This window comes from Grampus griseus, assembly GCF_964374135.1.
Source record: "Grampus griseus genome assembly, chromosome: 5".
Taxonomy (NCBI): Eukaryota; Metazoa; Chordata; class Mammalia; order Artiodactyla; family Delphinidae; genus Grampus; species Grampus griseus.
In genome coordinates, this window is record NC_138998.1 from 71515730 (window position 1) to 71543064 (window position 27335).

General features: G+C 32.7%; 1 protein-coding gene across 6 annotated transcripts in view; it reads left to right on the top strand.

The window, feature by feature from the left end:
- The window catches only part of DLG1 (discs large MAGUK scaffold protein 1), a 284860-nt gene that overhangs the window by 222316 nt on the left and 35209 nt on the right, over nucleotides 1-27335 (top strand). For 2 of the 6 annotated variants that reach the window (XM_082654456.1, XM_082654459.1), the window contains 5 exons: nucleotides 6945-7059; nucleotides 12032-12208; nucleotides 15366-15435; nucleotides 19434-19533; nucleotides 26087-26128. In XM_082654456.1, the coding sequence (XP_082510582.1) occupies nucleotides 6945-7059; nucleotides 12032-12208; nucleotides 15366-15435; nucleotides 19434-19533; nucleotides 26087-26128 (504 nt within the window). Of the gene's footprint in view, nucleotides 1-6944; nucleotides 7060-12031; nucleotides 12209-15365; nucleotides 15436-19433; nucleotides 19534-20223; nucleotides 20258-26086; nucleotides 26129-27335 lie in introns of all 6 variants that reach the window. The other 4 variants (XM_082654457.1, XM_082654460.1, XM_082654458.1 and 1 more) reach the window with 2 other exon arrangements.

Genomic DNA, 27335 nt, shown 5'->3' on the forward strand with positions numbered 1-27335 from the left:
ATAAACAAGCTGTCAACAGCTGTAAGACCCCATGATATCAGCATCTGTACCCGGAGAATCAGTAGAAGAAGCCCAAAAGCCAATGTACTCATTTAAAAAACGAGGTGGATCTATTGAGAACTGCCTCTGAAACTATAAGGGTTTTTGCACAATCTACATGTGAGTGCAAGGGATCTGCAATAAGGTGTGAAGAAGCTGGAGCAGTCTGAGCCCCATGACCCAATTAACCAGCTACAGCTCCCTTTTAGTTCAAAGCCCCACACCAAGGAACAACTACTAGGAATAAAATCCAAACTGAGCAGGATAGGGATAATAGAGCCAAAGGATATAGAAGGTCCAGATCAGTGGGGGGAGAGAAAGCCCAGGAGATCTCACAGTATATGAGATATATCTTTGAACACTTGACAGAAACAGCAAAAGGGAGTTTTAGAGCTGTGGAGATAGAAAAGCCATCCTGATGCAATACTCTTACCTTAAAAAATTTAGGAAAACTAATTTCTCATAAAAATGAACAACAGAAAAGGATCAAGATTGAATCCAATGGAAACCTATTTGAAAAATGAAAATAAGAATCAGAATAATGTCTCTACAATGAAAGTATGCCAGAAAGACATGCCCACAAAACAAATGAAAAGTATAACCTAATATTGCAAAACAAGTTAAAGGAAAATGAATATATGGAAGAACAACATAAATGAGTTAATAGAACTCAGGAAATTATTAGAGATAAAGAAAACTTTTATTTTAAAAATTAAGTTTAACTAGAAGGAGCACACAATAGTTATTTAAAGCAAGTAGGTAAAAAAGAGGAATTTTTAAAAATCAAAAATAAAGAGTTCTTTCCCTTCTGCATCCTGATCAATTTTGTATTAAAGTCATTAGGTGAAGCATAGCAAGGTAATTATGTGCATTGCAGGGCTGGGAAGGTGGGGGACATCTATGGTAAACCGTTAGGACTTAACCATGATGAGGGCTTCCACACAAGCAGCTGTCCTGGTGTGAGGAGTTGGAGCCTGAGCAGAGTGAGATGGTTACACATGGAACTGGTCAGAGCCCAGTCTGGAAAGTAGATGGTACTAGAAGCAGAAGCCTAGTTACATACAGAGAGATTGATCAAAGGAATATATATTTTAAGGGTAATGTTGTCTGTGATTTTCAGTGTTGGAGAAGAGAGTTATAAATATTGAAAGGGAGAAAACTAAATATAGACCATATATTATTAGATTAGAATTGGAGAAATTTTTATGAACATATTTTCAGTTTACATAATATAAACATATAGTTATAAATGTGTATCTATTTTACATATATGTATGGAATTCCCTGGCTCTATCCACTGAGAAGGCCTGGGCTCAATGCCACCCCAGTAGCAATGAGCACACCTAAGCCTCAGATCTTAGCTTCTAAATACTATTCCCCATCTAAATTACCAAGGCTGTTTGGATAAATGGCCTGTTCCAGGAGTGGGGCAAGGAAATATTACAGATTACTCTGTAATATTTTATGCCAGAAAGCAAGGAAGTGCTCAAGGAATGATGGAGGCATGTCAAAGGGCACATAATCCAATTTGAAAGGGTTCCCACTGGCCAAATTGGGAACAATTTGAACATCAGATTGATGATAATAATACCTGATAGTAATCCACTGAATAAACTAAGGAATCATGGGTCTTTACTAATATAAATAAGTGAATTAATTGAAAGTTTGATGAGAATGGAGATGTGTACATGGTTTCAATAACTTGCTATTTGCAAATGGAAAAAGAGTAATTTTGCAATAGAGAGACCTGGCAGACACAACCTTCATCAAGTGCTGAAAGTTTATAGCATCAGTAATGGGACAAATCAGAAATGTATACCACCTGGTAGGGTGCATTGAAAAGAACATACATCTCTTCTGTGACATTCCTGCCAAAGTTGCAGGACTAAATGTGGGAACATCAGACAAATCTAAAGAAGACATTCTACAAAATAATTGTCCTCTAATTTTCAACGGTAGCAAGATTACAAAGTCAAGGAGAGACTGAGAAACTGCTCTGACTGGAGGAGACTTTAAAAATATGACAATTTTAATGCCTGTATGCTCTGATATAACTCATGATTTCAAAATGGATCCTTTTGCTATTAAGGACATTATTGGGGAAACTTCAGTGGGATGTGAGCATTATTGCTTTCTTGATTTTGATGGTCTTGTGATTGTATAAGAAAGTATCTTTATTTGTAGGCATTACACACTGAGAATTCAAGAGTGACGTCAGAGTAGCATGTTACTCTCAAATGGTTCAGGAAAAAGTTTGTGATTGCTTCAATCTTTAAAAATATATTAATTTTTAAAAAAGAATAAGAAAGGGTTTGAGAGTGACAGATGTAGAAAGTAGGCAGAGAATATTCAACATGCATATAATAGTCTCATAGGAAAAAACCAAAACAGTACAACAAAACAAATAATAAAAATATATAAACAAGAAAACTTTTCTGAAATTAAAAATAATAATTTAAGCTACATATCGAGAGGACAATCCAGGTACCTAAGGTAATAACCATCACTGAGAAACATTCTAATAAAATTATTGGAATTAAGAGAAAAAATTTGGTGAAATTCCAGGCCCCCAAAAAATGTTTTTTTAAAGAAAAGAAAATGAGGTTGTCATCAGAACTTCATCCTCCATCATTTATAAGAGACAATGGAGTCAACATATTTAAGAATCAAAGAAAGAAACTGTGAATCAAACAGACTTGAAATATAAAGACTGCAATCAAATGTATCAACAGAGAATTAGGATGATATTGTTCACATAAACCCTTCCTGAGGAGAAAGAACAAACTTCAGACATCGAAAATGGAAGAGATGCTGACATAAAGACTGGTGTTAGTAATTAAGATAGTTATAAGGAAAAGAATGTATAATATGAAAAAACTGTATGCTATGACAGTTTGGAAAAAATGCAGTTATCAGAAAATGGGGGTAGAATTGTAGATAATGTGAAAATAGAAGGACTTGCCTGGTGGTTCAGTAGTTAAGAATCCAGCTGCCAATGCAGGGGACATGGGTTCAAGCCCTGGTCTGGGAGGATCCCACATACCGCAGAGCAGCTAAGCCCATGCGCCACAACTACTGAGCCTGCACTCTAGAGCCTGCAGGCCACAACTACTGAGCCCATGCTCCGCATCTGCTGGAGCCCGTGTGCTCTAGGGCCTGCATGCCGCAACTGCTGAGCCCATGTGCTGCAACTACTGAAGCCCGTGCACCTAGAGCCCATGCTCTGCAACAAGAGAAGCCACTGCAATGAGAAACCCGCGCACTGCAACAAAGAGCAGCCCCCCCTCGCCGCAACTAGAGAAAGTCCGCAGGCAGCAACGAAGACCCAACGCAACAGGATAAAAAAAATTAGAATAAACTTTCTGATTGCTTTGAAGTTATTAATATAAAAGGATAATATTTCAAATTAGATCTGGGGAGATTGCTCATAGTAGGGGGCCAAAAGCCAAACCAAGAGTTATCATTAGAACAACAGAATAAAGCTTCCTAATTTTATATTTATATATTTACTTTTATAAATATTTAAATTTTATTTAAATATATTTTATTAAGTATATATAAATGTTTATAAGTGTTTTATAAACATTTATTAAAATACAAATTTTATATAAATATTTTATATATTCATATAATATGATCCCTTGTTTAGGAATCTAGTGTGCATGTGCGTGTGTGCGTGTGTGTGTATATATATATATATATATATATATATATATATATATATATATATAAACTTAGGAAGGCTTGTCCTTGTGTGTGTGTGTGTGTATGTATATATGTGTATATATATATATGAACAAATAGACTGCACAGTGAAACTGTGTTCCAGTTGCTATTACTTCATAACCACCCCTAAAGCTCAGTGGATTAAAACATCATTTTATGGATTCACTGTTAGGAATTCCGCCGGAATTTTGGCTTGTATGGTTCTTGTGGCATAGACCGAGGTCACTTAATGAGATTCAGCTGATGGATGAGCTGCTTTGGAAGGTCCAAAATGGCTTCACTCCCCTTGTCTTGGGACTTTGTTGGCATCAGCTAGAAGTTTGGGCTCATAGAACTATCACATGACCTCTGAAGAGTGGTGCTTTGAGAGTAGTTGGACTTCTTACATGGTGTCTGGCTTCCTCCAGATCAAGCAGCCCATAAGAACCAGGCAAATGTTCCATGGACTCTTCTGATGTAAACTAGAAAGTCACATATGATCGTTTCTACCACATTCACTTGCTTACAGTTGAGTCATAAGACCAGCCCAAATTCAAGAAGGGGATTAGACTCCACCTCTTGTTCAGGGAATGGCAAGGTCACATAGTACAAAAACATGTGGGATGCCAGGCATCTTTGGAATATATAATCTGCCACAAGCTATGTGTATAAAAGTCATGTATGTATATATATTCAGCATATGAACATAAAATATAAAACAGAATGAATAGAACTGGAGATCACACAACTTCAATTATATCAAAAGTTAATTCAGCTTAATTGTTACAAGAAAACAATTTTCAGATTTGCTAGTAAAGCAAACTCTAACCCTATATAGTATCTTGTTGTAACAAAGAGTTAGAGTTTAGAAATAAAAGAACCATATAGCTATAAAAAAAGAATGAGGGACGTCTGTATATACTGCTGTGGAGCATTCTTACTATTACTGCAATAAGACTACTTATTATTAAATAAAATAAGCAGGGCTTCCCTGGTGGCGCAGTGGTTGAGAATCTGCCTGCTAATGCAGGGGACACGGGTTCAAGCCCTGGTATGGGAGGATCCCACATGCCGTGGAGCAGCTAGGCCCGTCTGGAGCCTGTGCTCCGCAACAAGAGAGGCCGCAGTAGTGAGAGGCCCGTGCACCGCAATGAAGAGTGGCCCCCGCTTGCCACAACTAGAGATAGCCCTCACACAGAAACAAAGACCCAACACAGCCAAAAAAATTAATTAATTTTTAAAAAATTAAGCAATGTGGAGAAATGTGTATGTTACTGTTTATTAAACAAGGAGGAACAATACATATATGTGTATGTACATATACATATTAATTATAAAATATATATATAGTTTAAATATACATATATTAAAATAATATAGAATAAGTATAAACATATTTGTATGTTACATATATGTTTACTTATATTATTAAAAGTGGAAGTATAAACATTTCTTTAAATGTTTATAATGACCAGGACAGAGTAGGTTAGGGAGAGAGGGATATTCTTGTTTGATATCCTTGTTTTATAGACTTGACTTTGGAACTGTTTTACCTACCTATAAAAACAATGAAAAATGTAAAAAGCAACCCCTAAAAATTGAAGTTGAAAATTAAAATGAACAAATGAACCTGGATGTATATCCAGCTGGCAGCCTTAACACCTAGGAAGGAACTATTCCCAGTGACTTTAAAACAGTATTCAACTGTATATTCCTAATAAGCCATACTCCAAAGATAAAAACAACTAGGAAAGGTAATTAACTGTTTTTAGTAATCATGTCATGGTTGTAGTTTTGGTGTTATTTTAAGACTGTTGTGAATATAATATGGGTTAAAACAAGTAAGTCGTGATGGGTCATCTAATTCTGTTACCCCCAGTGTCTTGAGAACCAGGATTCTTCATATTGCAAGGAAGCATATAAAGTAAGAAGAGATTAAGTAAAAACCTAATGGCCCTAATTTTTAATTAGAAGAACCAGTATAAACTCAGGATTCACTTCATATTTTTAATCTTTATCTTCATCCATCGATCTGTCTGTATCTTAGCTGTGTCTACATAGACTAAAGATTTGCCATGAGTTGATAATTGTTGAATTGTCAGGGATTCATTTTTACTAATCAGTCTACTAATGTTTATACTTTAAATTTTCTATTATATTTTTAAAGGGCAATAAAAGAATATTTTATTACATATTATTGTGAGCATTTAAATATTTCTGAGTTTTTTGATGAATTGTTGCTTCAATTCCTTAATCTTGGTATCCAGAAAACAAGCTTGATGACTGTGGTGAAAGGAAGAGTAACTCAGCAATAATCATGCTTACTCTTACTCTGTCTTCTTAAAACTACACACGCTCCAGACAAGTTACTTGCTCTTGCTATAAGACTGGTTTTATAAAAAAAATCTAATGGAATCTGACTTGTCTGTTAGTTGTTTGTTGTAAATAGAGAAAAAGGTATAAGTGTGTATAACCGTGTAATTGCAGTATTTTTGAAAAAGTGCTTAAACTTTTTGTTATTAATAGGTTTGGTAGCTTTTAATGTATGATATAGTTTAAAATAGTCCATCTTCAAAATCATATTTGTTTTTGTATAAAAAGTATCTTAAATAAAATGTTTATTTCTTCAGATTGCTTTTGTGCATCTTATTTTAACATTTTGAAAATTTATAAATTATATAATGAGTTGAAGTAAATTTAATTTCATTTATTAACTTATTAAGGCATATTTTTCACATATTATTGACCCTGCACAAGTTCTATAATTTGAAAATATAGGATTAGCTGATTTCTTCACAGAAAAAGTCAGTAAACAAAGCCTCTAGTATAAATTATTTTAGGCTTTTTTAAGTATAAAAATTAGAATAAATCCTACTTTTTAAAATTTACAGTTAAATTCGACAGTAAAATTGATACTGCTATTTGATACATGGAAATTGTCCTTTATTAAATGTGATACGAACTTTAAAATAGCATATTGAAAATACTGTTTTCAACCAGTTCTAATTCCTGGTACACTTAGAGATTGTTAAGTTTTAAAATTTGCATCTTGGGCAAAATCTTGTATAGATTACTCTTTTAAGGTTCTGACCACATTTAATCAATTATAAGACAGCTTACATATTTAATACTTTATCTTCAAGTAACTTATTTTTTTAGAATATAAAATATGAATTTATTTCTCTTTTTTCTTCCATCAGAATACAGTCGTTTTGAAGCCAAAATACATGACTTACGGGAGCAGATGATGAATAGTAGCATTAGTTCAGGTTCAGGTTCTCTTCGAACTAGCCAGAAGCGATCCCTCTATGTCAGGTAAATTTTTTAAATTTCTGATTATTGCAGTCTTTATGCATGCATGCAGATTCTTTCAGGTTTTTCACCATGACTTAGTTTTACTGTAGAAAAGTGTATTGCAAACCAAGGAAATGTTTTTTTATGATTGATTTCCTGATAGTGTGTCTTTCAGGAGTTGGAGTATTATTATAATTTTATTAATGAAAGTTATATAACCTCTTGAATAATAATAGTATGATAAAGAAATACAAAATAAATACAAACCAGAAAATTTTTTAAGTTGATATTTTACTGGGTGACTAGTGTAGCTTGATATGTCATATCATCCAACACTTCTGTTTACCTGTATCTTTTTATAATAAAATATTCTTCATTTGAGTAACATTTAATTTCTATAGTAAGTTCCACCAGTTCTTCTGTTTTCATGGCAGTAATTTATCTCTGCCTACCTGGATAGTGTACACCTCTAACTTGTGAGCATTTCTGGGGTCTCGTGGAGTAAATCTTGTTTCAATATCCTTCTCTTCAGGCACCCTATTTAGAGCTTCCTCTACTCTGCTAAATTTACCATCATCCAAAACCATGTTAAACTCTCTTTTCTCCTTGTTGTCGTCTCTCTTTTGTGTTTGTTTTTGGTGGTGGTGGTGGTGTTGTCGTCATTTTAGTGAGTTTCAGGATGGAAAGGAAATACAAGCATTACCTCAGAGATTTTGCAGGTTTAGTTCCAGACCACTGCAATACAGAAAGCGAGTCACGAATTTTTTGGTTTCCCAGTGTATATAAAAGTTATGTTTACACTATATTGTAGTCAGTTAAATGTGCAATAGAATTATGTCTTTAAAAACAATACATACCTCAATTTAAAAATATTTTATTGCTAAAAATGCTAACCATCAATGAGCCTTACACAAGTCATAGTTTTTTTTTGCTGGTGGATGGTCCTGCCTCCATATTGATGACTGCTGACTGATCAAGGTGGTGTTGTTGGAGGTTGGGGTGGCTGTGGCAGTTTCCTAAAAATAAGACACCAGTGAAGTTTGCAAACTGACTGACTCTCCCGTTCGTGAACAGTTTCTCTGGAGCATGCAATGCTATTTGACAGCATTTTACCCACAGTCAACTTCTTTCAAAATTGCACTCAGTTCTCTCAGATCCTGCCGCTGCTTTATCAACTAAGTTGATGTAATATTTCCATCCCTTGTTGACATTTCAGTAATCTTCACAGCATCTTCACCAAGAGTGGGTTCACATCTGTAGTTACTTCCTCCGCTGAGGTCTCAAACCCCTCAAAGTCATCAGTGAGGTTTGGAATCAACTTCTTGCAAACTCCTGTTAATATTGATATTTTGACCTCTTCCGTGAATCACCAATGCTCTTAATGGCATCTAGAATGGTGAATCCTTTATGGGAGGTTTTCAATTTACTTTGTCCAGATCCATCAGAGGAATCACTATCATAACTAGTAAGTCTTGAAAGTCAAAACTACTCCTTGATCCATGGGCTACAGAATGGAAGTTGTCTTAGCAGGCATGAAAACAGCATTAATCTAATTTTACACTTCCATCAAAGCTCTTGGGTGACCAGGTACATTGTCAATGGGCAGTAATATTTTGAAAGAAAAAAAATTTTTTTTGAGCAGTAGGTCTCAACAGTGTGCTTAAAATATTCAGTAAACCATGTTGTAAACAAATGTGCTGTCATCCAGGCTTTGTTGTTTCATTTCTATAGCACAGGCGGAGTAGATTTAGCATAATTCTTAAGAACCATAGGATTTTCAGAATGATAAATGAGCATTGGCTTAACTTAAACTCACCAGCTGCATTAGCCCCTAACAAGAGAGTCAGCCTGCCCTTTGAAGCTTGGAAGCCCGGCATTGACTTCTCTCTAGCTATGAAAGTTCTAGATGGCATCTTCTTCCAACATAAGGCTGTTTTGTCCACATCAAAAATCTGTTCTTTAGTGTAACCACCTTCATTACTTATTTAGATCTTCTGGATAACTTGTTGCAGCTTCTACATCAGCGCTTGCTGCTTTACCTTGCACTTCTATGTTACGGAGATGGCTTCTTTCCTGAAACCTTATGAACCAACCTCTGCTAGCTTTGAACTTTTCTGCAGCTTCCTCACCTCTCTCAGCCTTCATGGAATTGAAGAGAGTTTGGGCCTTACTCTGGATTACACTTTGGCTTAAAGGAATGTTGTGGCTGGTTTGATCTTCTATCCAGACCACTAAAACTTTATTAGTGTCAGCAGTAAGGCTGTTTCACTTTATTATTCCTGTGTTTACTCAAGTAGCACTTTCATTTTTTTTCTACTTAGCTAACCGTTTGATGGCAAGAAGCCTAGTTTTTGGCCTGTCTTGGCTTTCAACATGCCTTCCTCACTAAGCTTAACAATTTCTAGCTAATTTAAAGTGAGAGACCTGTGACTCTTCCTTTCATGTGAACATTTAGAGGCCATTGTAGGTCTATTAATTGGCCTAATTTCAATATTATTGTGTCTCAGGGAATAGGGAGTCCCAAGGAGATGGGAGGGAGATGGGGAAGGGTCAGTTGGTAGAGCAGTTAGAACACACACATTTATCAATTAAGTTACCATCGTATAAGAGCATGGTTCGTGATGCACCAAAATGATTACAATAGTAACATTAAAGATCACCATAATAAATATAATAATAATGAAAAAGTTTGAAATATTGGGAGAATTACCAAAATGTGACATAGAGACATGCAGAGAGCAAATGTCGGGAAAATGACACCAATAGACTTGGGATTACCACAGGGTTATGCCAACCCAACACAGGGTTGCCACAAAACCTTCAACTTGTAAAAAAAAAAAAAACACAATATCTGGCAAGTGCAATAAGGTAAAGCACAATAAAATGAGGTATGCCTGTAGATACATGTAGCCAATCTGCCATAGTTAACCAGAAGTCTTATGGTTCTTTTTAGTAAATGTATTTTTAATTTCAAAAGTAAAAATAAAGTTAAGGCTACAAAAGACTACATACAGTATGATACCTTTTTTATAAAGCTCTGAAATAGGTAAAATCATACATAATTACTTAGTCATCCGTATGTGTGTGATAAAACCAAACCAACAAAAAAGGGTAAGGAGCAAGGAAATAATAAACACTATTCAGAATGGTGGTTACCTTCTAACAGTGCTTAACTCTTAATCTGAGGGAAACAGGATCAAGGGGAAAAATACATAGGTGAATGTAAGTTACTGATAAAAGTTTTGTGTATAGTCTTAGGTTGGAGAGTAGATTAACAGGTGTTCATTATATTCTTATGATTAATAGCTCAAGTAAGTATTCCATGAGTTCCTTTTTTTTATTAATCCGAGTACTAAAAGACAAAGTTTAAATGCTAACATAGGGAGTAGAGATTGTGAGTGATTTCTTCGTTGCTCATCGGTAATATAGTTGTGTTGATTTTGTAATTCAAAAGATTAATTTATGATAATAAAAACGTTGAGATGTAGTATTTTCCCTTTTCTGAATATCCTGTGGCATTTGTTCTACCTCTTAAGGTACTTTATTTGCTATTTTATATTCTGTTTATTTGTATCTTCATCATCTTTGTCATCTTTATCTTTGTCATATCTACTTAATTACCTTTTTAAATAAATATTTAGTAAATTACTAACTATATCAAACCTTTGTATTATTTGAAGTTAACTATACTTTTCCAGTAGAAAGACGTTTCCTTAGTATTCAGAATTTACTGAAGTAATGACTTCACATTTATATCATTTATAATCTTTATCTTACAGTTGTAGAATTCTTTCTTCAAATAAAATCCAATGTATTGGATATGTTTTAATATATGTTTAAGTAAGCCTTCCCACTTTTGATTCTCACCTACTTCCTTCACACTGTTAGCCACTGAAAAGACTTTGAAAGAACACATTTGAAAACCATTAACTAGTTCATTCATTTAGCCATCAAATAATTTCACCCCTCTTCAGTTTTACTTCAAGAGATAGTCTTAAGAGTTGGGTAGCATAAAAAGGAATATGATTTGTATCCTAATTTCCCATTGCCAAATTAGAACAAAAGAATGAATAAATTGTATTATAAATGTAATTCCTGGGATCCTTCCTGTACTCTTGTTAGAGGTTTTTTGAATATAAGAATTTAATTTGTCACCATTCTAAAGCAATTATACTCCAATAAAGATGTTAAAGAAAAAGAATTTAATTTGCTTAAATATTGTACACTAATTAAGTATCAGTACACTATTTTCTTGTTATCAAATTTTACAATATTCCTAACATTTTGCAATTACTATATTAAATTAATATAGTATTTTTTCCAAAATGGTTGGCAGCTGTTAAAGTCATCATATCGTCATCTGTAGTTAGTTTTCATCATTGTTATTGACTCTGAAAACCCTATTAATTACAGTTTTATGAATAAATGAAAGGAATAGTTAACTGGGAAAATAATCACTCTGTTGATCTAGTATTAAAGTCCACAAATGATGAATCAGATCAGTCAGGGAATTTGTTTACCCAAGTGTGTCTAGTCAAAATAAAGAGAAGTGTCTCTTTTAATATTTACTTTATTAATTTAGAACAACTGACCAGATTTGTCTTCATTTTAGAATTCAATACAGGTTGCCATTGGATTGTACTAAAAGTATATTTTTTTATTTCTCATACAGTATTGAGAGAAATAAGGTAGTATATCTATTAACATAACAAGTTAATTTTGCTATTTCTTTTTTAGTCTCATTGTCTTCTTGTATTGGGTTGGCCGAAAAGTTCTTTCGGGCTTTTCTGTAACATCTCACGGAAAAGCCCGAGCAAACTTTTTGGTCGACCCAATAATGTAGCACAAAATTGAGCTTGGCATTATTCTGCCTACCATGGTACATTGTTTAATTATCTACCCAGATTATATATATATTTTTAGGATCCTGTTTATTTAATATTCATAATATCATTATAAGAAATAATTATGGACTTTTTTCTTCTTAATCTAGGGCCCTTTTTGATTATGACAAGACTAAAGACAGTGGCCTTCCTAGTCAGGGATTGAACTTCAAATTTGGAGATATCCTCCATGTTATTAATGCTTCTGATGACGAATGGTGGCAGGCCAGGCAGGTTACACCAGATGGTGAAAGTGATGAAGTTGGGGTGATTCCCAGTAAACGCAGGTAAATATAAGTCTGTTACAGTTTTACCACTTGAAAATTGGACAACATAAATAATTGCTGTTTCTTTAAATTTCTTTTACTGAAGTGGTGATTTTATGCTCAGTTTTATATATTGTGTTTCACAACCATTTAATTTTATTCACCTTATGTTGTAACCAATGACATAGTAAGAGAATATGATGCCCCCAAATAGAAATTTCTCTAAAACTCCTACTAGTTGCTAAAAACAAAATGAGTATATTTTAAGTCACTGTGCCATATATCTATACCAGTGGAGGGAGAGAGAATTAAAAGCCTCTGTAGTTTTCCCATGTAGATGGTGTTAAAACCTAAATTTTCAGGAGTTTTGATTGTGTGAATTGCCTCCTCCTCTAGACTTAAAAAATGAAAGCATTTTAAGTAAATGCAAAATTTTTAGAAATATGTAAGAATGTGTTTCACATCTCTGTTTTCTTGTTTAATTTGAAAGTATTCATGCATTCACTGCTCTTTCCTCTTTGCTTTTAACTATTTATTGTAGTGATTCACTCACTGGTACATACTTAACCATCTAGTGGCAAAAGTGGTTAAGTGCAGATTGTCTTTGAAAAGGGTGATCCCAACTTAGAACCCCCTCTAAGGTCAATGAAATGCTATTCAATGTCTACTTCTATGGGAAAGGTATTAAAACATCAGTTCATAATTTCCTCAAAAGAGCTTATTTATAAGATCTGATTCATCCAAATCATTGCCTAAAACTTAAAAGTTTTAAGATAGCCAGTAAAAATTGTCAGTGAAACATTAATGTTTATTATAGCCAGTTAATTCACTTCAAGTCAAGCTTATAACGTAATAAACTTGTTCTTTTCATATTAATAAGTTGGACTTATTTTGTTAAGAGTCTCTAAAATTGATACTTATGCCAAATCATATGCCTGTTTATAAACCTCTCTACCTTATATATATTTGTACACCTGTTTTTAGACGTTGAAGAGTAGAAATGTTAAAATATTGCCAAGGTTTGTAATTGTGGTTTTGGAATTTATGACTGTTGTTGGCTAGATCCATATTTTTAGCAAGATCCAACTATTTGGCTGGATCTTACACTTGGTGGCAACTCCTCTTTTAGCAATGCAGCCCTCAGCTGCATAGCTTTTTTCCTGGAATAGAATGTAGTACACTTTAAATCCAGAAATGCTTCCACTGTGCCTTGTTGAGTCAATAGAAACCTCACATCTTAAATATCAAGGTCAGAGTTCCTAAAAATTGTCTTTATCCCTTGGAGTCTTATATCTTGCAAAGGTTTTACATGTGCTTGCAACAAATGAGAAATACAGCTGACTTTGGTAGAAAGAGATATTTTTCATTTTGTGTATAAAAATTCTATAAGGTTGGATTTTGAAGCCAGAAGTGATAAAAGAGATGAGATATACCTTGAGACCTCTACAGATCCCCAAATTCATGACTAATATTATAGAATATAATTTTCCTTCCATAAAATGCAGTATGAAATCACAACCAATTATGCCATTTCATTCTTCAGTGTATTCTAAACTTGTATTTTCTTAAATAGAATGATATCTTTCATTAAATAGAATGATATCTTTCTTAGACCTCTTTATGTCTAATAATAGCGCAAGGAATTGTAGTTCCTACAATCCTTAGCTTTCTTTTGGGAACCGTGTTGACAAATAAACACAATTGAAGTCACTCAGCTAGATAATGATTAGAAAACAAAACCATTTTGAGTTGTAAATGTTTACTCACTAAATGTTAGTTTTTCAGTGCCCTCAGTAAGTGCCTAGGCAGAATTATAAATTAATTATTCATATCATGGACCCTCAGGATTGCTCTGGAATTAGAAAAAGCAAGTTTTAAATCCATGACTGCTAGGGTTCTTCTGTACCCATGGTAAAACTGTATAGCTAGATAATAAAAAATGAAGATATGCATTTATTCATAGGCTGTTTTGGTACATTTTTCTGCTATATACTAATGTAATTGCTATGTTGAAATCAAGGGTTTGTAAAGCTTAATTTATATGAAATTTTGCACGATTCATATTGTAACAATCTACATGATTGCAGATTGTACATTTGTTGTAGTTTTGTTTGCTTGCTTATTTCAAAGGTAACATCTTTAACAAGGTTTAAAATTCAAAAGATTTAAAAGCTATACAGGCTGTCTCTTAACCCTGTTCCCCAAGCACCCATTTCACCTTCTTAGGGATAACTAAGGTTACCAGTTCTTCTATATCCTCCCAAAGATACTTTAAAACTCTATTTTGGGGACTTCCCTGGTGGTCCAGTGGCTAAGACTCTGCACTCCCAAAATACGGGGCCTGGGTTCGATCCCTGGTCAGGGAACTAGATCCCACGTGCCTCAACTAAGAGTTTGCATGCCGCAACTAAAGATCCTGCATGCTACAACTAAAAATCCCACATGCCGCAACTGAAGATTCTTCATGCCGCAACTAAAAGATTCTGCTTGCAACAACTAAAGATCCCACGTGCTGCAACTAAAAGATGTCGCAACAAAGATCCCGCATGCCGCAACTAAGACCCAGCACAGCCAAATAAATACTTTCTTAAAAAACCCTCTATTTCGTACACTATAATTGGTTACTTTATGTATTTACACAAATATATCATCGGAATTAAGCTTAATTTTTTTATTTCCCTCCTTTTTATTTTCAGAAATTTCAGAGCTATAGAAAAATAAGAGAAATGCAAGAATAGTACTTAGAACACCCACATATCATCCTTCACCTACTTTCATCAGTTAATATTTTACCCCATCTGCTTTCTCTCTAACACTGAGTTTTTAGCATATGTGTTCCATGCTAAGATAACATTTAAACAACAAAACAAATGGAAACCTGGAAAATTGCTAAACTCAGAAGTGGTGCTTCATAATTTCAGTGTAATTATGGAATAGAGTGCATATATAAGTACACATACTTGTACTGTATTTTGATATTTCACAAGTGGTTTTGTTTCATAATAAAATGAGCCCTGTATTTCATTTCTCAGAAATTCTTATAAATTATGGGATTCAAATGACTTCTGAAGGCTTTAGAATATAAAAATGCTCCATATTAAAGTCTCAGTTCTGATGATTCCTAGTTAGAACTTTAGATATGTTTATTATAACTAAAAAATAATCTGTGCTTTGCCAGGGTTGAGAAGAAAGAACGAGCCAGATTAAAAACAGTGAAATTCAATTCTAAAGCAAGAGGAGATAAAGGGGTGAGTATGTGAAATCTATTATTTCTAGAAATTAATAATTGAAGGTAATAGGCCTTTTCATAATTCTTGTTTGAGGCACATGATTAAAATGAGAAGGATTTTGCCATAAGAATTAACTATCAACTGCTCTTGCCGTGGTGGCCTACAATAGTTGATATGCTAAAGTAAACAATTTATTAAATTAAAGCATCCATTTCACAGACTTTTCCAAATTATCAAAACTGTCGTTTGATATATTCTTAACAACATACTTTTGGTCGTTATTTTTATAAATGAAATGATTTCAGCCTTCACTCAGATGAACAATTAACTATAAACTTGTGTCACCAGTATTAGTCATGAAGCTAATAAATAATACATCTGAGAAAATAGGCCTTCCCAAAACTATTAATTAGTTCATAATGTAAGTTTACGGGTTTTTGCAAGTGAATTTATGGAAATTTTCTTATTTTTTCCCTGTTTATTGCTAATATTACTCATTAATAAAATCCATCTTTTAAATGTTTAAATCAGTATGAATTTTTATCTTAAGGGAATAAAGGGACAGTCAAGAGGAGGACTTTGTAGGTGGGCAAGAAATATATCAAAATTCTTTTATATATATTTTAGACGTATTTTTGTTTTCATTTACTTTGTCCTTCTTGAATCTAGTGGATGTCAATGGATGATATCACAGGCTTCACCCTATAGTATGTGTGTAATTAGTGCAATGGAATATTCTAGCAATAGGCCTGAAGAAAATGCTGAAACACATGTTGTGTTGAAATACTATTTATAGCAATGTTTTGTGTTTTGGGGATTTTTTATCTAAAAAATAAATAGATAAAAATTTTTTATCTAAAGCAACATCTTTTGATCAAATTTCAAATGAATATGGAAAGTTAACTCAGCAAAAAAATTAACCCTACTCTTTGTACGTTTGATATCACTAAGCACTCAGACTTAAAAGCTTTAAAATTTTAAAGGAATATGATCCTTGATCAAAGAAATTAAATCTGAGTAAATTATATATAATGCATTCAGTTATTTTACAAATGATAAATTCTTTTAAAATTTACTTGTACCTTTCAGAAAATACAAAATTATATAGTATAATCTGAAGCAATATTTAAAATAGAAAATCTTTGGAGGAAAAAATCCCAAGTAAATGCTCAGTATTTGAAATATATACAATGGTTTTTGTGCTTGTTTTATATATGTCTTTTAAAGTATTTTAGTAAAATACACTGTCAGTGTATTGTAAAAGAGGTTGCATGTTGTAACTTTTCTTTCAAACTGTAAGAAGTTAACTGAATTAACGACATTTTTAAATCTTAGTCTTGTTTGTTGACTATAACCAACTTTATACACAGTCACTGTGTTCTAACACAGCACCAAAAGTATGCATGATACTGAGTGGGGTAAAAATACGCTTGCCATTGATACAGAACTGCATTTCTCTCTGTAATACCATTTCCCGTTCTAAGCTCTTCTTTTCCTTTCCTTATATGGTGGGTTATGGACTTTGTTTCCAATACAGACTTTTTAAAAACATTTCAGTTTCTCATTAACATTTTTAACATTCATTTAGCTATTTTGAAATACTACACATGGAAATTAGATATTTGATATGTTTCATGAATTTGTAATATTTTATCAGTCCTCATATTTATTACACTTTCTCTTGCAATATAGCATTAATAACAATAAGTAATTAAACAGATTGTTTTGTATTGAAAATATAAAGAAACTAGAGTTAGTATGTTTTTTCAGTTTTGTGTTTTCCCTACACATTTTTGTCCTGTTTGCTTGTGCTATTTTTCACTTTTAATAAATTCTTCACCTGCAGGATGTTAGATGTAATACAGTTAATACATTTCTTAACTAACAAGCATTTCTTTCTGTCCTATATTATGATATCTTTACGATATCTCATTTTGGCTAACTGCAAAAGATATCAAAAATCAAAACATTTTAAACTTCATGTTTCTTTTGGTTGTTTGCTGTGAAACTGACTCTGACCACTATATATGCAGTAGCAGAGGTAAATAACCTTTTATTAAAAATGTATCAGTTTTATCAGTTAGCATAAAAATTATTACTAAATTCAAAATCAGTGATTGTCATGAACAAAAAGACTTAGTCCTTCCATAAATTAGATTACCATAAATTTTTCTCTATTGAAACTTGTTTTCTTCTCTTTCTCTTTTCTAAAATTTGGATTCAAGCAAAGACTTTTATTCAAGTAATGCTACTTGACAGTTTATAAAACAATTATAAGCTTAGATTTCTCCACAGTATTTTTTTTCTCAACTTAATTTTTAACTTCTGCTTAGGGTTATCTGAGCCTTCAGATTTTAAGATTGATATCAAGACAGTCAGCTTGTCTAATGACTATGAACTTATTAATTTTGAATTATTGATCTGAAAAAGATAAAAATGAAAGTTTTTGTAAAGAGTCTTACCAAAATAAATCTTTTCAAGTAATAGAATTTGAGCTAAAAGTCACTTTAATCCATTTCATCACCTTAATCACCTGGCATCACATGACTAAAAGTACCGGCACGCCAGAAAAAAGTACTTCCTGGTGTTGATATACTTCACAACATTGATAGCATCTTATGACATGGATAAACGCAAGAAAAATTAAAACAGAATTTCTATCCTTTATATTGTTCCCACTTCAAAAAATGATAAAAATTATAATTCCTATTGTCACTGGTAGGCAAGGCCATTTCCTTCAAGACATGGGTGCCTGTGACAAATTACAGAAGAAGCTGCTCTTCTTTAGCATCATCTTTCTGTGTGCTACCTGCTTTTAAAAGTGTGAATGCACAAATAGGACATTCAGGAAGAGAAAAAACTTGTCTCAGACATCTGTGCAACAAGGGACGTCAAATCAGCTGTCATAGCAATTATGTATAAACTACTAGATTTTTAATTGCCTCTTTGACATTATGAGCACCAAAATTTTTTTTTTTTTTGCGGTATGCGGGCCTCTCGCTGTTGTGGCCTCTCCCGTTGCGGAGCACAGGCTCCGGACACGCAGGCTCAGCAGCCATGGCTCACAGGCCTAGCTGCTTCACGGCATGTGGGATCTTCCCAGATGTGGGCACGAACCCGTGTCCCCTGCATCAGCAGGCAGACTCTCAACCACTGCGCCACGAGGGAAGCCCGCACCAAACATTTTATTCCCTATTCAGGACATGGTGCTAATGAATTGAATTTGGTTATATTTTATTTATATATACTTTAAAAATAGATAATATGGTAGAGCTTAAAGGCTAATAAATCAGTTATGATGACATTTAAATTGGCCAGGAGAGTTGACTCTTCTTCCTTGGTTAGATAGCATTGATAATTCTTTTGCTGGACTCTGTGCTTGATGGACACGTCTTAGTTTTCTTCCCATTTTCTGATAAGCATTTAGTTATCCTAATTCTCTTCTTTAAAAAAAAAAAAAAGATGGTTTTTAAATATTTAGCAACTTGCTCAGTTGTTTTGGTTCTCTTTTTTAGTAGTGACTTTTTGTTAGTTTGTTGGAGCCACAAAAAAAGAGAGAGAGAAAGGGAAAAAATGTGCTAAAGCCAAAGGAAAATGAAGGAAAGGAAAATTTTAAATATCTGAACAGCTAAAGTAACAACTTTTGCTGTAGAGCACCTAATACTTGGAAATCTAGAAAAATATGGATGGATATGAACAGATGCAAGCTTGATTTGGACTATAGTAGTAGCTAATCTGATTTACTCTTCCCTTTTTTATCAAATAGCACTTCCTCCTTATTTTTACGTATCATTGAATTACACTCTTGAAATTTTTCTGTTTTCAGTTATAAAATGTTAGAATTAGAGAAGTTAATACTAAATTAAAAATTCACTGTATATGTGATTAACGCAAAATTCATATACAAACTGCACACTGTGGTCACAAGAGTCAGCTTTCACAGAGCTACTAGGCTGGGCCTTTGTACACACAGACAGTAGACATCCCTTTGTTTTGCCCCTCCTTCTCTTCTTCAGCAGTCATTCAATGACAAGCGTAAAAAGAACCTCTTTTCCCGAAAATTCCCCTTCTACAAGAACAAGGACCAGAGTGAGCAGGAAACAAGTGATGCTGACCGTAAGTATGTGGATCCAGTGGTCAACTGAAGATAAATGTAGAGGGACCTACTGCCCTGCAGTTGGTTGTTACCATGGAGACAGTTTCAAGAGCTGCAACAGGTTACTACTTGTCTTAACTAGGGGCAATTTAACAGGCATAAATTAATTTGCGTACCAATCTTAACTTTTTCTAACACCTTAGGAATTCTTAATTTAAAGTAAATGGTATTTTTAGCTATGTTTAAAATAGAATTTTTTTAGGTAAAGGTTCTTATAAGAAACATTTACACTCTCAAAAGAATATTTTAGAGGAAAAACATGGGTACCTGAGAAGCTACTTATTGATTTCTAGGTATAGCATTGCCAATCTTTGATAATGGATTACCTCAAATCATTACGTTTTATCCCATTTCTTCATTATATGTAGACAATCTGAATTTTACTTTTAAAATAGCAAGAAATAGTCAAAATTTTTGCTTCTCTACCCTAATCAGCTTCTTATATAAAACTTCCGTTCTTTTATTAGATTATATCTAGCTGCTAGCTTATTTTAAACTTTCAGAAATATACAAAAATGCTCTGTAAGATACGTGCACCTGTAATGGTCTTGGAACTGTCTCTTATTGTAGCACCAATTTTATGCATTACTGACAACTATTTTCTTTGATTATCTTTTTATTGCTTGCTCTCTGGGAACTACTCTCTACAGGAGATCCCTGACGACATGGGATCAAAAGGCCTGAGTAAGTGATTAAAATACTCCCAAGTTATTTTTTAACCTCCATCTACAGACCTACCTTTTTCAGATACATTTTGAGATTCATGGTAGCGCCCTGCTGGCATGAGGAGGTGTATGATTTAGATTGCTTTTAGATTCTTCATGTTAATAATATGCTTGGGATTTTTATTTCTGTAATACACACCTTTTATTTTTCTCCATTTTTCACATGTCATTTGAAAAATTCTCTGCTCATAATTATATTTTCCTTTTTGTAATTTTTATGGCAATTACTTTCTCTAGGAATTTTTTAAATATGAAGAAAGACTTTTAATGTTTTTTAAAATACTGCTATCTGCCCTCATTATTAGAAGGTAGAATATAATCTTCCTTACAGTTTTATGTCCCCCCCCCTTTTTTTTTGTTAAAACAAGTTAAAATTGCTTTGAGCCTGTGTTAGAAAAGCATTGCTATAATGTGAAACTATAAAACACAATAGGTCTTAAATATTAAAGAAGAATTGTAGAACTCAAGTTCAAGTAGCAGTCTATGTAGTAGGTAAATTGTATATTTTTTTAAGCAAGTTGTAAGTTATGAAAAGAATTATAAGAAATATTATCCTTTGTTTTTTCTTTAACCAAGGTGTTGTCTCTGTTTGGGGGGAGTTCTTTTGTGTGTGTTGTTCCTGTTTAATTTTCTAGCTAGTACTTAATCTTCATATAAAGCTTGGTACAGAGTCTGATAATGTAGGAGTCATTTAATAAATGTTGGAATTAGTGAATGAAACAAGAAGTCATTTTAGCAAACAAAATTTTAAATGTGAATGTTTACAGATTGATTAAATGTGAAATTTTACCAAATATTACTAAGTTCTTTTAGGTGATGGTGACTCATAGAGGTAATCTTTTAGGCTAAAGTTTTTTTCTAAGTAGTTGTTTCCGTTTGCATTATTAAGCATCTTGAAAACTTATTTCTTCATAATTCATTGATCATTAAGGATATAGCCAATATCTTTTAACTTTCTAAGTTTACCTTAATAAACATTAAATTTCACAGATTTTTTTTCCTGATTAATGCTAACTTGACTTTTAACCTTAACTGTAGGTGCTTGACTTTTATTTCAACTTTAACAATTAAAAGTTTATATTAGATTGAAAGCAGTATGCTTTATATGTAATTATTTCTATTACACACACTTTATTATTTATGCATTTGCCATTTTAGGATCTGGCAAGAGCCACAAATTTACTATCACTAGTGGCACCCTTTTTTAATCTCTTACCTTTGGGAAAAATTATCAGTGAAATCTTCAGAAACTGGAAAATATTTCCACAGATTCTTAATGCTATATAATTTATTTTGAGAATGATCATAAGGTGGTGTGGATCATCAAATGAACCCACATATTTTTGTTACCTGTTGAGTCATCAGAGAACTATGGAAAGCTCATGGAAAAAGGAACTAAATGAAGAATTTGGTTCCCACGTTGATATTTTTATAGTAGATAACTACACCTTGACCACATCGTATTTTCATCTCTCATTTTAATTGAGGTTTGAGACTTGGGAAGAGAAACAAATGAAAAATGATAACTGATTACCAATGTCGTTGATTTAATTTTCTGGTCAGTGACTTAAGATCCCTTGAATGGTAGGTTTCTGTGCTTCATCTCACAAGAACTGAAAGAATTTATTCACGTGGTAACTTGATCAGATCAAAAAGATTTTATTTAGAAAAGGTTGACGGAGACAGAAAAATATCAGTAAAATTCTAAACTGGATATGATGGAGATTATCACATAAAACATTACTAGCAGCTGACAAGATGCTCATTATTATACAGTAGAAAATACTGGGAAGAAGGGTGGGTTAAGGGCATTATTTAAGATCTCAGTTATCTATATTCTAAAGTTCAGGATACAGGGAAAAAACTAAGCAAAATCCTGTGCGATTTTAATGTAAGAAGATAAATGTGACCTCATATTCATTAAACCTTGCTGGAACAGGACTCATGAAGGGACTGAAAACAGAAGGACAAATTATTCCAGATAAACCTGTTAAAGAGATGTGGAATAACACTGAATAACAAGAAAGATGTATACCTGCGTGTAATTTCACACAAGCTATGAAAAAGTAGGGTATTTAATTAAAGAGCAGAGAGGGAAACAAAAGTGACACCCTAGAATACTTTTCGTAGACAAGAATTCAATGATTCTACAAAGAAGAGGATCAAATAAATTATTGATGTATCCTGTTGACAGTAGATGAAACAATAATAGAAATTGCCTTTCCAAAACTAATTTTGACTAACAGAACTAATTAAAGTATGGTAGAAATCTGGGAGGATACAACTAAATTATCATACTTGTAAAAAGCTAGAAATAGAAATCTGTGTAGCTTTTATGCTTTTAGAAGGCAATTTTGAAAAAATTCAAGAGGAAAAAAGTGGGTAAGATTCCTTTAAAAGAGACTAAAAGTAAGTGTAGTTCAGGAGCAGTTATATAAGGTGCTCAGAAATGAAATTATACAGTTTCAGACAAGGTTTGTACCTTTTGTATGCAGTTTATTTTTATAGCTTTCCACTTTGTACAACACCTCAGAAACTTCTACAGTTAGGCATATAGATTTCCTATTACATCTCTTCTTTTTCTATTTTAAAGACTTACTTGAGTAGAGTGGTACAGAGCTCTTAAGATGCCAAGAATTGTTTAAGACTGAGGATATGTTGTATTTAGGGAGAGCAAAGAGAAAACACATGATATAGTCTCAGGAAGAAATGTTTGACTAGAAAGGTGAGACTTGGTCAGAGAGAATTGAAATGGTTGTGATCATCAAACATATAAACAAAAATTAAAATTTTAAGAATCTGATTATACTATGTCAAAAGGGTAATATTCTTGCACATAAATTTCTAACAGACCAATAAGAAACAAACACTCCCCATTAGAAAACTGGACAAAGGATATAAGAAGAATGCTCAAAAGATAAGCAAATGAAATAAGCATATAAGAAATGTTTAACAGCCCTAATAATCAATAAACAAAATGACATGTTTTACCCATCACCTTAGCAGACTTTGCTTTTAAAGGCGAATCCAGTGATGGAGATGGTTCTTTGGAATGACTACTTTTAACATATTACTACTGGGAGTGTAAATTGGTACAGCCTTTTTGGAAAAGCATATCTTTTGATCTAATAATTCTTTTTCAAGGAATTTATCCATAGGATGTAATCAGAGGTGGAAACAAAGGTTTATACATCAGGATGTTTTGTTTAATATTATTTAGAAAGTAGAGCACCCCAAAATTCAAATAATCCTAAAATGCCTTATAGTTGGGAAGTGGTTAATGAAGTATGACTTACTATATAGTATAATATTTTATAGCCATTGAAAATCATATTAAAACATAATGGCCTGGAAAATGCTCACAATATAAATGAAAAAAGTAAACTATGAAACTGTACATATATCTCAGATTTGTAAATAAACACATATATTTAGGGCTATTTTTGAATAGTGTTGCTTTGAACATTTTTATACATATCTTTTGGTATGCATATATGCCTTTTATGTTGGGAAAATACCTAGGAAATGAATTGCTGGGTCACAGATATATAATATGTTAGGTATTAGTAGATAGTGCCAAGTAGTTTTCCAAAGTGGTTACACCAGTTTACCCCACCCCCACCCCCAAGTAGTATGTGAGTTCCAGTTGCTACATATCTTTCTCTTCGCTTGACATACCTGTTTTGTTTTTGTTTTTTCATTTTGGTCATTCTGGTGGATGATAGAGATATCTGTTGTGGTTTTAATTTGCGTTTCCCCGATAATAAGCTTGAACACTTTTTTATACTTGTTGGATATTTGAACATCTTCTTTGATGACATGCCTTGAAAAAGATTATTTTTAATTTTCAGGGAAAAAGCATTTTAACTTTCGAACAAGCTCCCAAACAATGGTAATGATGCCATTCCAAGGACAGTACTTTAAGTAGCAAGAGTTTATTGTAGAGGAGTTACTTAAAGGATACTTGAAAGAACTTGAAGAATTTGACTGCTTCGTAGCTCTTGGTAATCTTAGAGAACTCAAGATGAGTAGGGGAAATTCCCAGAAAAGAGATTGTAGTAACTTCAATTTTTTGTACATGTATAACATGTCAGACATATTCAATAGTAGAGGAATAATAAAATAAACCCCACAAGTATTCATTTATCCAACTTCTCTAATTGTCAAATCATGGTTAATTTTGTTTCTTCTATACTCCCACTTTCCACTCACTCGAGTGCAATAACATTTCTTTCTTTTGTATATTAGAGATTGCAGAGTGTAATACAAATCCTAGTATAAATTTAAGAATTTTTTTTTTTCTATGTGGCATTCCTACTTCTGGGAATGAATTTTAAGGAAATAGGACAAAAGGTGAAAGCCATGTAAATGAACACGTTCATTAATAATTTGTTGATGTTTGTGGAAAACAATTTAAAGCAAACTAAAATATCTAAATAAGTAGTAAGGTAAATCATGATGTAACAGTCCAATAGAATATTATACCGCAATTTAAAATGATTGTTTTGACATGTGTGTGGTAACATGAGAAGAAATTTTTAAATATAAACTTTAGAAAACCACCATTTTATATGTGCTATCATACATTATTCAGTCTTATAATTTTTAATGTTCTTTTAATGTTCTTCCTGTATACATAATAATGATTAAGAAAGTTGTATCTTGTCTTTGTAGGTTAGAATAACAGACTTATTTTTCACTATGACAGTTTTTCAAGAACTGTACTACCATTTCAAGAACTGTCTACCATTCTCTAAACTTTTCAGTAGTGCTACTTGATTTTAGGAGACTGTGGGTGATATGGTACAGCAGATATCTCTCCTCAAGCTTTTTCCTTATCCGTTAATTTTTTTTTTCCTTTGCCTGACATAAGAAATTTAGATTTACCTCTCTCCCATGGAAAATTTTGTTTTTTAGTTTTCATAGATAAAATTACCTTTTTTAATTCAAAGGAGACACGTATTGAGAGAGTGCAAGAGATTATATTTACATGAGAAAAGTGCTGGTTGTTTACTGAACAGTCAAGTTATGAAATGGGGGTCACTTTGAAGGAGGGGCCAGGCAGCAGATGAGTGTGTTTACTTTATCTTTTTTATTTTGCAAAGTAACCATTGTCAGTTTTATCAAAGCAGAGTTTCTCAGAAATATTAGTCTACTTTAAAATACAATCCCACCTTCTAGAATTCCGTTCCATTTGACTTTTTTTTGAGGCATCTGAATCTGTGATATCCAAAATGCTTTATCTGTATGATCTCAGACATGCATTTTCATTTCTCTTCAGGAACAAGAAAGAAGCTGAACTAAAGCAAGATTATTTATTTTTTAAGATATCACTTCATTGAAATGGGCATCTGTTTGCTCAGATATAACTTGTTTCCTTTGTTAGTCATTACTGTATCATAACCTAAATTAAATGGTGTCAGTGACATTTTCTCTTTGGGGTTTTGATGACGACAGTTGGACTGATTTAGGATCACTTTGTTATATTCTACTTTGTTATATTCTATTATAATCTATTCATAATAAGATTTTGTTCATAAACTGTTGAACAGAAAATGAGACATTTTCCTTGATTGCAGATTTTTTTTCCTTGCTAATTCATATTCATTTACTTGAAATAACTAAACTTTTCAAAGAAAATCAGAAATGTTTTTAAAAACTCTTTGGGTATCTGTGGTTTATATCTCGACATTTTGTTAAGTCACCTTGTGTTTATTTTGATAATTTGCTTTTTTTAAACTCATGACACTGTGTTTTCTTTATTTTTTCCATTGTCCTGCAATTTCAGAACATGTAACTTCTAATGCCAGTGATAGCGAAAGTAGTTACCGTAAGTGTTTTAAGTTGTTTGTTCTTTTGTTATCTCAAATAATATATCCTTTGGGGTTTTTTTCCCTTAGTGATGTATTCTGAAAACTAAAAATTAGGTGCTTAATATTTTAAAATCAGGTAGAGCCAAGTAAAATTCTTTACTTGATAAATAAAATCACGCTCTATGTACAGAAGTTAATTTCCAAGGTTTTCATAAAATACAAAAGCTCATTTTACAAAAGTGCTATTCGTGTACACAGTATGTGTATGTGTGTTTGTATCTTTTATAAGAAGTAAATACCTAGTTAAATGAGTAGTAAACTTGTATTTTGCCATTTTATTTAGTAATTCTGTTTCTAACTAATCATAAAAATATTTTTCAGTAATGCTAAATTATAATTAGCTTTATTTCCTTTTTTATTCTGTGTCACCAATACTGGTGTGGGTCAAGATACTATTTATCGCCAGCTTTTGGTGAACATAAGAAATGGCGAAGGGAAAATTTTCAACAGTTGCTTAAACAGTAATACTGATCTCTTTTTTGGTTCTTATGGTACTGTCTTGGTATTATATTATTAAGGGACCTATATAAGCGTGTGAACTTTTTAAACATATTTGGGCATGGGAGGAGGGGAGAGTACATGAATATTATCAGTTGTAGCACTTTAAAAATTAAAATTGCTTTTCTAACTTTTTTTTTTTTTACTGCTGTCTAATATGAAAGTAATCTTGATTACAGATGAGTATGGCTGCTCAAAAGGTCCATCCTGTTAATATCAGTCTCTAATATTTTTCATATTGACAGTATATACTTTTAACCCTCATTCATTTGATTGGTTGTTATTTTTGCTGCATAATAGTTATTTAACGATTTTCTTTTTTGGTATGGGAATGGGAATATGATTTGGGAATGTGATTTCTCGTATTTTAGCATTTTATTAACTTACAGTCAGAACTCACCAGAGAGTAGCTGAGTAGCTTTCTAGACTAAAAAGAGGTAATGAAAGTATATACTGTCTGTCTCACCATTTGCATGAATTATTAGGTGTGGAATATTCAAATTGCATGTTTCTGATAACATGTAAAACATGTTTTACATACAGTACTTTAAAAAGCAGCTTGTAAATATACATTTTTTATGTATTATAAATTTTAAAACAACAAAATACACTTTAAAGCTGGAAAGAATATTTATGTCAGTATATGAATTGAAAAGATTTACAGCT